This window comes from Leptodactylus fuscus, chromosome 3, assembly GCF_031893055.1.
Source record: "Leptodactylus fuscus isolate aLepFus1 chromosome 3, aLepFus1.hap2, whole genome shotgun sequence".
In the NCBI taxonomy this organism is placed as follows: Eukaryota; Metazoa; Chordata; class Amphibia; order Anura; family Leptodactylidae; genus Leptodactylus; species Leptodactylus fuscus.
The window spans coordinates 73,693,526-73,707,891 of record NC_134267.1 but is presented as its reverse complement, the minus strand read 5'-3'; the positions used below and the strand labels follow the sequence as shown (position 1 = coordinate 73,707,891).

At 44.2% G+C, this 14,366-nt stretch overlaps 1 protein-coding gene across 1 annotated transcript in view; it reads right to left on the bottom strand.

Moving 5' to 3' along the window:
• The window catches only part of KMO (kynurenine 3-monooxygenase), a 525,463-nt gene extending 513,523 nt beyond the window's left edge, over positions 1-11,940 (bottom strand). The window contains exons 1-2 of the mRNA XM_075269516.1: positions 11,890-11,940; positions 9,719-9,788 (exon numbers count right to left, since the gene is read on the bottom strand). Of these exons, the coding sequence (XP_075125617.1) occupies positions 9,719-9,788; positions 11,890-11,940 (121 nt within the window). The remainder of the gene's footprint in view (positions 1-9,718; positions 9,789-11,889) is intronic.
• Between the last annotated feature and the right edge of the window lie 2,426 nt (positions 11,941-14,366).

Here is a 14,366-nt window from a genome sequence, read left to right as displayed (position 1 = left end):
AAAGTTTGTGTCTCTTTTTTATTCGGTCAGAAGCAGATCCTTCTAGAGAACACCGTTCAGGAATACCTGGACAAAGGCGCTCTAGAGCCAGTTCCTCTGGCAGAATGGTCGACCGCAGTGTATTCTCCAGTGTTTTTGGTCCCCAAGACATCAGGGGGATGGAGGATGGTGGTCGTCCTAAGGTCTCTCAACCAGCATGTCCTCAAGTCTCGTTTCCGGATGGAAACTATCAGGTCTGTGATACCATTTCTGCAGCAGGGAGACAGTTTTGTCACCCTGGATCTAAGGGACGCCTATTTGCACGTCCCGATTTTTCCGCCACACAGGAGGTTCTTGAGGATCGCGGTTGTGCTGAACAGTACTCTGTGTCACCTACAGTTCACAGCTGTTCCGTTCGGGATTTGGTGGCAAAGGTGGTGGCTCCGGTCGTTGCAGCTCTCCGGCTCCAGGGGGTGTTTATTATACCATACCTAGACGATTGGCTGTTAAAGGCCCACTCAGCAGAGGTTCTTGCTGCCCACTTAAGGACCACAGTTACCTTCCTAGAGGAATTAGGCTGGATGATCAATTGGAGCAAATCAACAATTGTCCCCACCACCAGAATCCAGTTCCTGGGATTCATTGTGGATTCTCAGAGGATGGAGATATCTCTTCCTCAGGCTCGGAAGGAGAAGATTTGTCGGGCGGTGCAACATCTGGCGGTCACACGGAAGGTTCAAATAAGAACCGCAATGAAGGTCCTAGGTCTAATGTCAGCAACTGCGGATGCAGTGCCATGGGCACTATGGCATATGAGGCCACTACAGAGCGAGATCCTCAAGGTCTGGAGCCGCAGCCCCTCAGGGCTGAAGAAGCCTATCCAGTTGACCATCAGTACCCGTCGATCACTACGATGGTGGTCCCAACTGAAAGATGGGATGTCCACGGTCCAGCCCGACTGGACCCTGTTGACAACAGATGCCTCCCTTGTCGGATGGGGAGCGCATTTGGGGGAGACCCTGGCACAAGGGACATGGAGCCAATCGGAGATGATCCAGTCATCAAATTGGCGCGAACTGCGGGCAGTGTATCAAGCCCTGCTTTACTTCACCCAGGAGCTTCGCGGCAAGGCGGTAAAGATCAGGTCAGACAACATTACAGTTGTCCTTTATTTGAACAAACAGGGTGGGACAAGGTCCACCTCTCTTCTCAAACTGACGGATCAGATCTTTGCCTGGGCAGAGAGAAACCTAAGCCACCTCAAATGCGGTGCATATAAGGGGACACCTGAACGTGCTGGCAGACCAGCTCAGCAGGGGAGAAGCAGTGTCAGGCGAGTGGTCTCTCAACCAAGAAGTGTTTTGGCAACTAACTCGGATGTGGGGTCTCCCCGAGGTGGATCTGATGGCCACCCAATACAATGCCAAGGTGTAGAGGTTCTGTTCCCTCTACCAGGAGGACAACCCCTTGGCAGTAGATGCCCTATCAATACCTTGGAGGTTCAGGCTGGCATACATCTTCCCTCCACTTCCCATGATTTCGAAGGTATTGGCCAAGATCAGACAAGACCAGGTGTCGGTGATTGCCATCATCCCGTTCTGGCCGAAGAGGGCATGGTTTACCCACCTCATACAGATGAGTCGAGGGAATTACTGGAGGCTTCCACTTCTTCACAACCTGGTAACCCAAAACAAGCGGCTATGCCAGAACTTGAAGAGGTTCAACCTGACAGCCTGGAGGTTGACCGCACCATATACGGACATGACGGATTGTCACAGGCCGTGAGAACAACTTTGGCTTATTCGAGGGCAGAATCTACAAATCGGAGTTACTTAAGAATCGGGAGAATTTACCAGCAATGGTGCCCGGAGAAACAGCGCCCATTGACACCGATAGAGTCAATATTGGAGTTCATGCAGAATGGGCTGGAGAAGGGTCTCACCCCAGCAACACTAAAGGTACACGTAGCTGCCCTCTCAGCCGTACTAGGGGTCAGATTCTCTCAGAATCCGTTGATAAATCAATTCCTGAAAGGGGCCACTAGGCTCCGACCTTCGGTTCAGGTCCCAGTCCCGCAATGGGACTTAGCCACGGTACTACAGGGGCTTTGTGGGCCCCCCTTTGAACCCCTACAAGATGTGAGGTTGAAGTTGCTTACATACAAAGTGGCGTTTCTGCTAGCCGTCATGTCGGCTAAACGTACAGGGGAATTGAAGGCGCTGGCAGCCTCTGAACCCTATCTGTTGTTTTTCCCAGACAGGGTACAGTTAAGATACCTTCCGGGATTTATAACGAAGGTCCCTTCAGGACAAAATATTAACCATTTAATTACTTTACCTACATTTTTTGCATCCCCTGCCTTTCTAGAGGAGGAGAGGTGGCATACCCTAGATCTGAAAAGGACCTTGCAGATCTACCTGGAACGTTCCAGGTCCTTTAGGAAGGCGGAGAACCTACTAATAAATTTTGCAAGTAGATACAAAGGATGTAGAGCATCCAAAACAACTTTGGCGCGATGGATCAAAGGAGCCATCTCTCTGGCGTTCAATACCCAGGGACTATCACCGCCTGAGTTTGTGAGGGCTCATTCTATCCGAGCAGTTGCCGCCTCTTGTGCAGAGAGGCATGCAGTCTCTCTCGACCAAATCTGTGCGGCGGCAACCTGGAGCTCCCACCTAACTTTTGTTAGGCATTACAGACTAGATAAGTTTAGCAAGGAGGCGACTGGCTTTGGTTGCTCAGTTTTGACGTCAGTATGTCAGGAAGTCCCACCCTAGGGGGATTTTTCTTGCTACCTCCCCATCTGTTGTGCTGCTGTGTTGGACGTATGGGGAATGGAGGATTATGTAGATAATCTGTTTTCCCATAGTCCAAACAGCAGCACAAAGCTCCCTCCCTATATTTGATTTGTTTTTACAGTCTGAAGGATTTCAGAAATTTATACTTTATAATTAACACGTGGAGGGGGAGGTCTGGTGACCTCTTATAGGGGAGGTTATTGATTGAGCAAAAGTTCCACCTGTCCTAATTGCGTGCAGAAGCAGGAATACCCCATCTGTTGTGCTGCTGTTTGGACTATGGGAAAACAGATTATCTACATAATCCTCCATTACTTACCATACATTAGTATAGAAGGTACAGGACTACACAACAATGACAGTGACTTTGCCCGTGACTCCTGTTGCATGATCAAAGTCACCAGGTAGCTTAAAAAAACTCATTACACTACACACTTACCCTCTCAGAATGAGGTCTCTCATTTTTCCCATCACAATCTATTATATTGTAATTGCTTTGCTCTTACAACCACTGTAAACTTCACTTATTTGGCCAGTTACAGGGGCCAAAACTGACCAACTAACTCAAGTGTGAACTCAGCCTTACACATTGATGTTAGTGCCAGGTATAAACAACCATGCAGAGGCTCAAGATCCTATTGTAGCATGAAAGAGTGCACTCCTTTGACACCCTCGCCTGCTAATTCCACACAAATTTCTACAGAACGGGGCCACACGGTGGCTCAGTGGTTAGCACTGCAGCCTTGCAGCGCTGGAGTCCTGGTGTTCAAATCCCGCCAAGGGCATAAAACCATCTGCAAGGAGTTTGTATGTTCTCCCCGTGTTTGCATGGATTTCCATCCCATAGTCCAAAAAAGACATACTGATAGGGAAAAATGTACATTGTGAGCTCTATGTGGGGCTCACAATCTACATACAAAAAAAAAAAAAAAAATTTCTACAGAACCTGTTCTGTTAAATGCTTATACAAGTCCAGTAGAGCCTCCCTGACAGAGTGAAGATGGCATCATAATGATATGGTGACCTGCAGGAGCAGGTGGACTGGACCAGTTGGAGACAGACAGGAGGTCTGTCCCAAGAAGACTGGAATCTAAAAGGAGCCCAACTCAAGAGAGGAAGTGTTGCTTGTGACCTGCAGGAGCAGGTGGAAGGTGGACCAGTTAGAGACAGACAAGAGGTCTGTCCCAAGAGGACTGGATTCCAGAAAGGACTTTAAGCCAGACTGGTAAGAAGAAACCTCAGAGTATCTTGCCCCAATAGGTTAGTGAGAGTTCAAGAAGTAAGGTATTGCCCTGTGTGTGGGTTAGGCTGTTTGTTGTTTTTGTTCCTTTTTGTAAGCTGAATAAAGCCACTTATTTTGGTTTGCACCACCTGATCTGCTGTTTATTTGGCACCCAGCGCCACCAACACATCTGTAAATCTTACCTTTGATGCTAAATTACCCCCAATTGTCACACCCTCTACAGTGTTGGTCCACAAACACCAAAGCTATAGTGCATATTAGAGATGAGCAAACAGTGAAATATTCAATATTCGTTTCGAATAGCCCCTCAATATTCGACTATTCAAACGAATATCGAATTCCATTATAGTCTATGGGAAAAAAAGATTTGTTTCAGGGGAAACCACTATTTGACCCAGGAGAGTCACCAAGTCCACTATGATAACTCAGCAAATGATGACAACACCTCAGCAAATGATGACAACACCTCTGGAATGCAACTGGGACAGCAGGGGAAGCATGCCTGGGGGCATCTAACATGCCCAAGTCCTTGTATTATGCCATTAATAATGTGGGAGCTGACTTTTTCCCATATGAATGCATTGGCCAACATTGATTGACCGAATGCTGTACACTGTATGGCATTTGGTCAATCAACACTGGTCAATGCATTCCTATGGGAAAAAGTCAGCTCTGCTATACCTGAGATGTAGCAGCACTGTGTCAACTCTGCTACATCTCAAGGGGCCACAGTGGTTAGCACTGCAGCTTTGTAGTCCTGCTGTTCAAATCCCTCCAAGGGCAAAAAACCATCTGCAAGGAGTTTGTATATTGTCCCTGTGTTTGCATGGATTTCCATCCCATTTTCCAAAGACTTACTGATAGGGAAAAAAATGTACATTGTGAGCTCTATGTGGGGCTCACAATCTACATAAAAAAAAAAAAAAACTCTGCTATATCTGAGATCAGACCACAATGGAGACTGCAGTGGACCGATCTTAGACTCCGCCTCCTCTGGCAGAACCAGCGTTGATTGCCCGAATGCTGTACACTGTATGGCATTCGGCCAATCAATGCTGGTCAATGCATTCCTATGAGAAAAAGTCAGCTCCCACATAACGCAAGCTGACAGGGATCCTGACTAGCATATAATGTGCTGCCACGAGATAGAGCCCCAAATAGCTGTTTGAGTAACATTCCTACCTCAATAAAGCTATTTCCTAGCTAACCCTGCCAGTACATCTATCCCTGTCTTACAGTCACATAGTTCAGTCTCATATGAACCGAATCTGAAATCCACCATTCGTATAAAGTGGAGGTCACCTGATTTAGCCAGCCAATTACTTTTTCCGATTTTTTTTTTTCTTTCAATGCCATCGTTGTCGTAGTTCCTTTCCCACCTCCCTTGCACAGTTATTGGTGCAAAAAAAGCGCCAGAGAAGGTGGGAGGGGATACAAATTTTTAGTGCGTTTGCCATGTGGTATTCGATTGGAATCGAATACCTCAAACTGCCTGATATTCGATCGAATACCAATTTGATCGAACGCCATTAGCTCATCTCTAGTGCATATCTATTCTATTAGCCTGGTGTGGGTCGACTATACACCTTTAGTGTACCCTACACCACACCACACTATTCGTTCTAGCAACCACTTTGAAACTCCCTACTTTAATTATCACACTTGGCTATTCAAGTTACTTTTTATTGACTTTTTAATAAAAGTTATATTTTAACCCCTTCCCGACATGCGCCGTAATAGTACGGCGTGTGTCGGGTCTGTAACTATGGCGACCGCCCGGGAGCCGGGCAGCCGTCATAGCCGCCGGGTGTCTACTGCTTTAAGCAGTAGACAACCGGCTCTAATGCCTCCGATCGGTCCCCGGACCGATCGGAGGCATTAACCCCTCCGGCGCTGCTGTCAAAGGCGCCGGAGGCGCCATTTTCCCGGCGGCGCATGGGCGCCGCCATTTTGGCAGGGATCGCCGGCTCCTGGAGCATGCTCCAGGGCCGACGTCATGTTGCCATGACAGCCGAGAGCCTTGTTAAAGGCTCCCAGCCGGTCTGCAAATTCTCTCTTTTGCAGGCTGGTCTATGCAGCCTGCAAAAGAGATGATGATTTTTTGCAATGCATTGCAATGCATTAGCATTGTAATGCATTGCATTAGTGATCAGACCCCCTGGGGTTCAACACCCCTAGGGGGTCTAATAAATGCAAAAAAAAAAAAAAAAGTAAAAAAAAATATAAAAAAATATAAAAAGTATTAAAAGTTCAAATCACCCCCCTTTCCCTAGAACAAATATAAAAGTAGTTAAAAACTGTGAAACATATACATGTTAGGTATCCCCGCGTCCGAAATCGCCCGCTCTACAAATCTATAAAAATATTTTTCCTGTTCGGTAAACGCCGTAGCAGGAAAAATAGTCAAAAGTGCCAAACCGCCGTTTTTTCACTGTTTTGATTCTGATAAAAATTTGAATAAAAAGTGATCAAAGCAATAACATTTCCCGAAAATGGTAGAACTAAAAAGTACACCCGGCCCCGCAAAAAAAGACGCCCTATGCATCCCCGTACACCTATGTATAAAAAAGTTACGGCCGTCGGAATATGGCAACTTTTAGAAAAAAAAATTTTTAACACCGTTTTGGAATTTTTTTTAGGGGTCAAAATGTAAATAAAACCATATAAATTTGGTATCCCTGGAACCGTACCGAAACACAGAATATAGGGGACATGTCATTTTGGCTGCACAGTGAACGCCGTAAAACCAAAGCCCGTAAGAAAGTCGCAGAAATGCATTTTTTCTTCAAATCCACCCCATTCTGAATTTTTTTCCTGCTTCCCAGTACATTATATAGAATAATTAATGGTAGCATCATGAAGAAAAATTTGTCCCGCAAAAATTAAGACCTCATATGGCTCTGGGAGCGGAGAAATAAAAAAGTTATGGGGTTTAGAAGGAGGGGAGTCAAAAACGAAAAACGAAAATCAAAAAATGCCATCGGCGGGAAGGGGTTAATGTACCCTACATTATTTTTGTTTACTGTACTCAGGGGAGTACCTTTGTCTGCTTGGATCATCAAGAATTTGTTTATGGCTTTTCTCTGTTTATATAGTCAATCCAACATATGGAGGATTGAATTCCAACGGGAGGAAACATTGCATATCATCCTATTTTGTGGGAGACAATTCTGCCGCTGCAGCTCAAGAAGGGTGTGCTTGACAGTGTACAAGTGGCTGAAGTGCATGAAAAGTTTCCTTGTCATTTTTAAGATGTCTTGCGGATTGGTGGAACACTGAAGGAAATGCTAGAGAACCAGATCGAACATGTGTGCCATGGAGGGTGCATGGCTCAGCCTTCATTAACGCAGGGCCAACACTATGTTCTTCCCTTTGTCGGTCACCATGATTCCGATTTTAAGTTGTCTTGGAGAAAGCCAGGATTTGATTTCTTGATTGAAGATACAGAGCAGTTCCTCCCCTGTGTGACTTTGTTCACCTAGGCAAACGAGGTATAGAATTGTGTGACACTGCTGAGCCCTGGTGGAGGAGCACTGTGAATTTTCCCTGCAGTGGAGACTGAGTACAGGGTGGAGAATGAGGCAGACATTGTAGCTGGACCAACAACGTTAGAATGTGGAGGTGGAAGAGGCATCATCTGGTGTGTCTGCGCAGGAACCACATTCATCCAGTGGACCGTAAAGGACATATATTGTCCTTAACTGTAGTTACAGCTCCAAACATTGGCACTGCCATGCATTTGGCAGACACTGTCAGGCTTAAGGACTGGCCCACCTTCTGTTCCACATAATTGTGCAGAGCTGGTACTACCTCAAGCAATCATGTCTCTGAAAGGTGCAGAGTCCAACACTTAGAAAGACAGGGTCTGCACCACCAAAAACTTGGACAGGAGCATGTTCAGCTTCTGCACCATTGGATGAGTGCACACATACTGTTGTCTCTTTGAAATTGCTTTGGTTTACTAGATTACTACAATGATGGACTAGGAGGAGCAGGAGCATAAGGACCAGCAGGAGCGCGGTGTCACCTACGCTATACCACCCAACGTTTGAAGAGAAGAAAGAGGGAGAAAACATGCGGTGCGTTGCAGAAAATTTGGCTCCCCCCGCTTTTATGTTGACTCCGCCTATTCTCATTCATTTTTCATGTGCTCCCACACAGTATAATCCTCCTACAGTCACCTGTAAATTATATGCCCCCCTCCATCTCTCCCGCAGTTTCATATACACCCTTCCTTTGCCTCAGTTTCATATCCACCCTCCATCTCTGTCCCCAGTTTCATGCCGTTCTCCCCCTCTTCATCTGCCCCAGTGTCATGCCGTTCTCCCCCCCTTCATCTGCCCCAGTGTCATGCCGTTCTCTCCCCCCTTCATCTGCCCCAGTGTCATGCCGTTCTCCCACCCCTTCATCTGCCCCAGTGTCATGCCGTTCTCTTCCCCCTTCATTTGCCCCGTTTCATGGGCCCCCTTCATTATGTTCCACCTTAATGTTTAACACAAAACAAACACTTAAATTCACCTTCCAACACTCCCCCGACGCTCTCTCTGCTCTCACTCCACTCACATAGTTGTAGGCCCGATGTGACATCATCACATCGCGCCTACAAATGCAGAAGCTGGACCACAGCCTTAAAGCAGGAACTGAGCTGTGACAGCTAGTGCTTTAATCGCCTATGTATTCAGCTCATTAGCGTCTGGCGGACACCAATGAGCTGAAATCGGGACAGGCAACGGCTGGGGTGGGCAAGTGGCGGGGGGGCACCCAGAGGCTCTTTGGGCCCTGGCACTTTCCCGACTATGCTGTGTGATGACGCCGGCCCTGCCTGTGTCCCTCCCTTGTGCATGGCCTGTCGCTTCTCTGCCTGAAATACTGTTAGATCAAAAAAATGTATTTGATAAGGAAATTTAATACAGGGCAAAAATGCCTGTAATTTTCTACTTTGAAGAGATTGGCGAATAAGCCCCTTATTTGTTTCCCCACTAATAAACATCTTTAAAACGGCGTTCTAACAGATTTCTTCTCTAAATTCCTCCCTATCCTTTCCCTACGTTTCTAATGCCCTTTCCCTGAACTTCTAGCAGTTTTGAATTGTTTTCTAACTCTTTTTCCCTAGCATTTGGGGAAGTCGGTCCCTGCATTAAGAAATGAGAAATGACTGAACCTAAAATGGCAGAGGATTTTTTATAGTGCTGTGACATCACAGGGTCGGCTGGCTGCTGATTAGCTGCACACTTGGCATTGTGGGTGATTCCGCATTACCAGATTTCCCTGCCCCTTGTCCTAACATGTGCAGCAGCCATCTTATTAAAAAATGCAATTTGATGCATTGAAGTGTGAGGAAATCTGGCTTCTTGGCGAATCGAGGATTTCCTGAAATTCAGATTGAATTCCGCTTCTGAAGCTTTGGTTCGCTATTTATATGTTGCAAAAATTTCTGAGATCAAAACTCTCTTCCTTGCGTACAAATGAAGTTGTTTTTGTAGCAAGCATATGCATTTATGCAAGCTGCAATCAGATAAATGGGAGAGTTTCAGAAATTTCCACAACAAATCTGCCATGTGTACATACCATAAGATCTAGGTACCATTGAAAGTATGGTAGTATCATATAATAACATTAGGCATGATGCTACACTTTTAGAAAAATGTATTTTGTAAATTTAGGTACAGTATTTTGAACAAAATACAAACAAACTGACCTTCTCGCGCCTCATAAAGTTCAACTAGGAATCCTTTCTTAGCGAAGAAGCAAGCATTTAGACTTCCAACCTGTAATACACAACATAAAATATAATGATAAATAAAATATGAATATAATTTAAAGTTTACTTTGTATGTTACACAGGACCTTTAGGCACCAGGGTCCACTTGAAACCACTTCCTCCGCATGCTCATAACCATGGGTAATATATTTTTAGTAATTTATTTTTTTTTTTTTTTTTTTTTTTTAATTTCAAGATTTTATAAGTTAGTGACTATATTGGAAAGGGTTAATTTTATTAATCTTGATGCTTCTTCCACTTCAAGCTTTGTATTAGACTTACTGGTTATTTTGTGTGATACAAGGATGGAAGGTCACATTCCAAACTAACAAGCATAATACATGTGGACAATGCAGATTTCTTATCTTATAGAAAGGTATATAAGTTAGTGAACAAGGCTATGGGATAAACAAGTTCAGTGCACATCATCACAATTATCTTGAGTTGTCTACATATTGACAGCGTGCATGACCTATGCACCCCCCAAGAGATATTTAATTGATTACTTATAGTTTTATTTTTTTTATTGTACTTGCTATTTTTATTTGTACATGTTTAACTTGATATTTATCTTAACTTAAAGTACTGGCATGAGACATCTTTGTTATCAATATTCATAATATTCATCATTACATAGTTAAAGAATAGAACAGGATGGATGAAGACACAGGTCCATTAAGTCCTTCAGTGTTAATCCTGAAGAAGGCAATAAAAAAAATCTCATAAGGCTGATGCCAATTGCAGGGGAAAAAAAAACCTTCCTGACTCCAAATCTTGCAATCAGTATAATACTCTGGATCAAAATCTAACACTCATAACCCGTAATATTTTTCCATTCAAGAAATGCATCCAGGCTCTTTTTCAACTTGCACAATGAATCCACTACCACTATATCCTGTGGCAGGGAGTTTCATAGTCTCACAACTTTTATCATAAAGAATCTCTTTTTATGTTGCTGATGAAATTGGCAAACAGGAGAGACCACATACCAGATCAACCAGAAGGGGATTTATTGGTTCAATAACACCCTTAGACATTGAGGAAGGATTGTTGAAATTTGCATCTGGTGCTGTTGGGCTGGGTAGAAGTGAAAGTAACCCATTTTTGGGCCCAGACAGAAATTAATTGTTCAGGTAATCTAAGGTTGCTGTCTGGCCCTGGTTTAGTCTTTTCTGGGAAAATTCTCTGGCCAAAGTGAGTGTAAAAAAAAATAATTGAGTGGGAAAGATGGGGGTTTCCTTCAGTAATCAGCTCAAGTTGGCTGGCTTGACCCTTGTGCAGAGGAAGGGGAAAAAAGCCATTGAGAGTATACATAAGCTTATGAAAGGGGTAGGTATGCCAAAAGATGGTAGACTTTACCCAGAGAAATGGGAGCAAATTGTATAAGGGGTGTTTAGAAGACAGTGGTTACCCAGGATGTGGTCTAAAGTGTTCAAAGGATCAGAGGTAGATGTGTCATGAAAAAAAAACAAACTTAAAATCAGTTGAGCAAGTTAAAGCATCTCAAAGTTATTGGCACATAAAATAACATGTCAGTTTTGAAATATGGGGCCGTCTCAAGGTGAGGCCCCATATAGTGCAAATGCAGCTCTTCCTGTTGCAGATTTTGCTGCGGTTTGTTTGAGCCAAAGCCAAGAATGGCCACAAAACATATGAGAAATATATAGGAAGCTCTAATACTTCTACATTCTGCTCAATCCACTCCTTCTTTTGACTCAAAAAAATACAGCAAAATCTGGCTAATTCCATCACATTGCAGAAAAAAATCCACAGCAGAAAAGCTGTGATTTCAAAAAAAGCTTATGCTTCTGAAAAATGCAATATGTCAATTATACATACAGAAATGCTGGGGCAAAATCGGGACCGAACGTTCGCAGAGATCTCTGTGGACTTTCTATGAAAAACAGTACGGAAAAAAGCACAATGCTTTTGTATCATAATGTTTTACACAGCGTTTTAGGCTGCAACTCGCTACTTGAGCTTAGCCTCAAGCTGTTTTTTGGATGTGTCCTTAAGGTGATAAGCTCCACAAAATAAATCCAACAAAACAAATAAAAAGAAAATTTAAATGGTGCAATATTCATACTCAGTTGTTGTTGCTTACTTACCAATCCACCACCAACAATGGAAATTGTCTTTAGATTTGAATTTTTTTCCATGATCTAGTGAGCAAAGTATTTGCTGTGGTCTCTAAACCTCAATAATTTAGACTAACCAGTCAAGCATTATGTGAGAACAGTTAAACGAGTTGCAAAACTGCTGACACTTCTCTGAGTAAAGTCCATGTTTATTTTTCAGTACAAATAGACCAAAGTTTAATGCCTTAAGGGTCATAGCCAGCCAGAACCCTGCTCTGCACTAACTAGAAGCAACATTTGATTTTTGAGAAAAATCATCTCTTTCTGCATGAGTATAATTGTTTCCTATAAGAAAGGGGTAACATCACTGGGGCTGGAGTGATGTCACCCTGCAAGCAAATTTGGTGAACTCCTCAAAGGACTTCAGAAGCCGAAACACTTCCATCATGAGTGTCCAGTCCTGGATTTTAAAATAACATATTTTCCCTATCGTCAGCTCCATTCAGAAATACATTCATTGGCAGAGATGGTCCAGCCATTTAGCCCCATAAGTAAAGTAAACCTGAAATGCACATTATGATTTTTTTTTTTTTTTTTCAGCGACACACAACCAAAAAAAACACTTGTGCCATGCAGGGACAATGTGTTATTAGACCCAACTGCCATTCAGCAAGAGTATTTTTACATTTTTTGCCACAAATGCTGCCCAATTGTAGTTGCATCCAGCAGGATAGGTGCTGAAGAATACAGCAGAGAAGCTCCTCTGATCCAGGCTCATTAGCATTAAAACCACATGGCAGCACTTTATCTTACACCCATGAAACAAGAGTGGAGGAATTGAACCAACATCAAAGAAGATGGATGAGCCCTGGTGCTGGAACTGGGCCTGCACAAGCAGGTGGCACTATCATCTGGCCTTGTAGCATTTTTGGAGTCTGCTTGTTGACACTCAAGACATTGACCCAGTCAGCCATGAAAACCATGTTTTGTCCTTGTCCATAATTTCTGGTCCACATGTTTGGTGACATGCACTTTTCTCCACACTGTCACTTTCATTATAAAGTTTACATTGGTGCTGTGGAGCATTAAGCTATCCCTCTGACCACACCTACTACCTCTTCAGATCTTCCCTCCTGTGAGATCAGAGTGCTAAGCAGAGATGGGTGAATCGATTAGTTATGAGCCAAATTATTCAGTTTTTAACTGAGCCAATATTTTGTGATTTGTCTTGGGCAAATTAAAATGGTTATCATAAAATGAATTTTTCAGTGAAAATACAAAGGAAACATGTATTTTAGACCTTACAGTACTGATGTCACAGACATGAAAAAGATTATATCAGAAGAAGACAAGGCCATTTTAGGATGTGTTATAGCATTGGACTCCCTAATCCTCCTCAACTTACCCGCTACTGACTCACAGTCTGGCAATTCAAAAGCTTCCCAAGTGCTCCAAGGTGTCATGAGGAAGAGTCCAAGATGGTGCTGAACTCTTCTTGTATACCTTCTCTCTGCTCTCTCCTCCAGTCCACACCTTGGGCCTGGTCCCAGTCCCTGGAACCTGTCGCAGCTCAGTCTGGCAAAATGAGAGCACCATGTGTAGACTTGGCTCCAGATACATTAGTACTGGACTTTTTTTTTTTTTTTTTATGTAGATTGTGAGCCCCACATAGAGCTCACAATGTACATTTTTCCCTATCAGTATGTCTTTTTTTGGAATACGGGATGGAAATCCATGCAAACACGGGGAGAACATACAAACTTCTTGCAGATGGTTTTTTGCCCATGGTGGGATTTGAACACCAGGACTCCAGCGCTGCAAGGCTAATCACTGAGCCACCGTGTGGCCCCAGTCATTAGTACTGGACTTGTGGCCTCTGCGGGAGCCTTTTGCCACAGGGAGCCTAACACAGTGCCATTTTCCCCAGTCTCAGGGGTGGCCACTGAGTTGACTGAACATCCCTGCTAACCATCACCTGCAGCCCCCTCCTCCGGGCTGTTGGCACAACCCGACCATAGTAGCCTTCTCATTATCCACACAACCCTGCTGCTCAGCCATTACCTGCAGTGAGGTGAGTGGCTCCAGAACAGCACGGCCTTTCCCTAGGGGGCTGGGTTAGCTCTTCCCCCTAGCCACCCAGCCAGCCCAGAGGGTACCCCTTTAAAGCATAACCCAGACTTTTGCCTGGATGGACTCTACTACTCTCCTTGTTGAAATTTTGAGGGAGCTACGTCGGATCAGTGCACACCTTAGCACATCCCTACAAAGCCTGACTTTAAGGCCTATGTTGCTCGCTCAGAGTAGTCTTACAAGTCAGAACTTCCCGCTATCTGCGCTAATATTCAATACCTAGAGGACACCGCTGAGACCTCCTCTAATTCCCTCTCTGATAGGCTATCCACACAGGAATCTACTTCCCTGAACTCACTCCTTTCAACTCTAGTATTTGCTGATCTCTTTCATGATTTGGAGAAGAGAAATAGGCACAATAACATTTGCACAGGGGG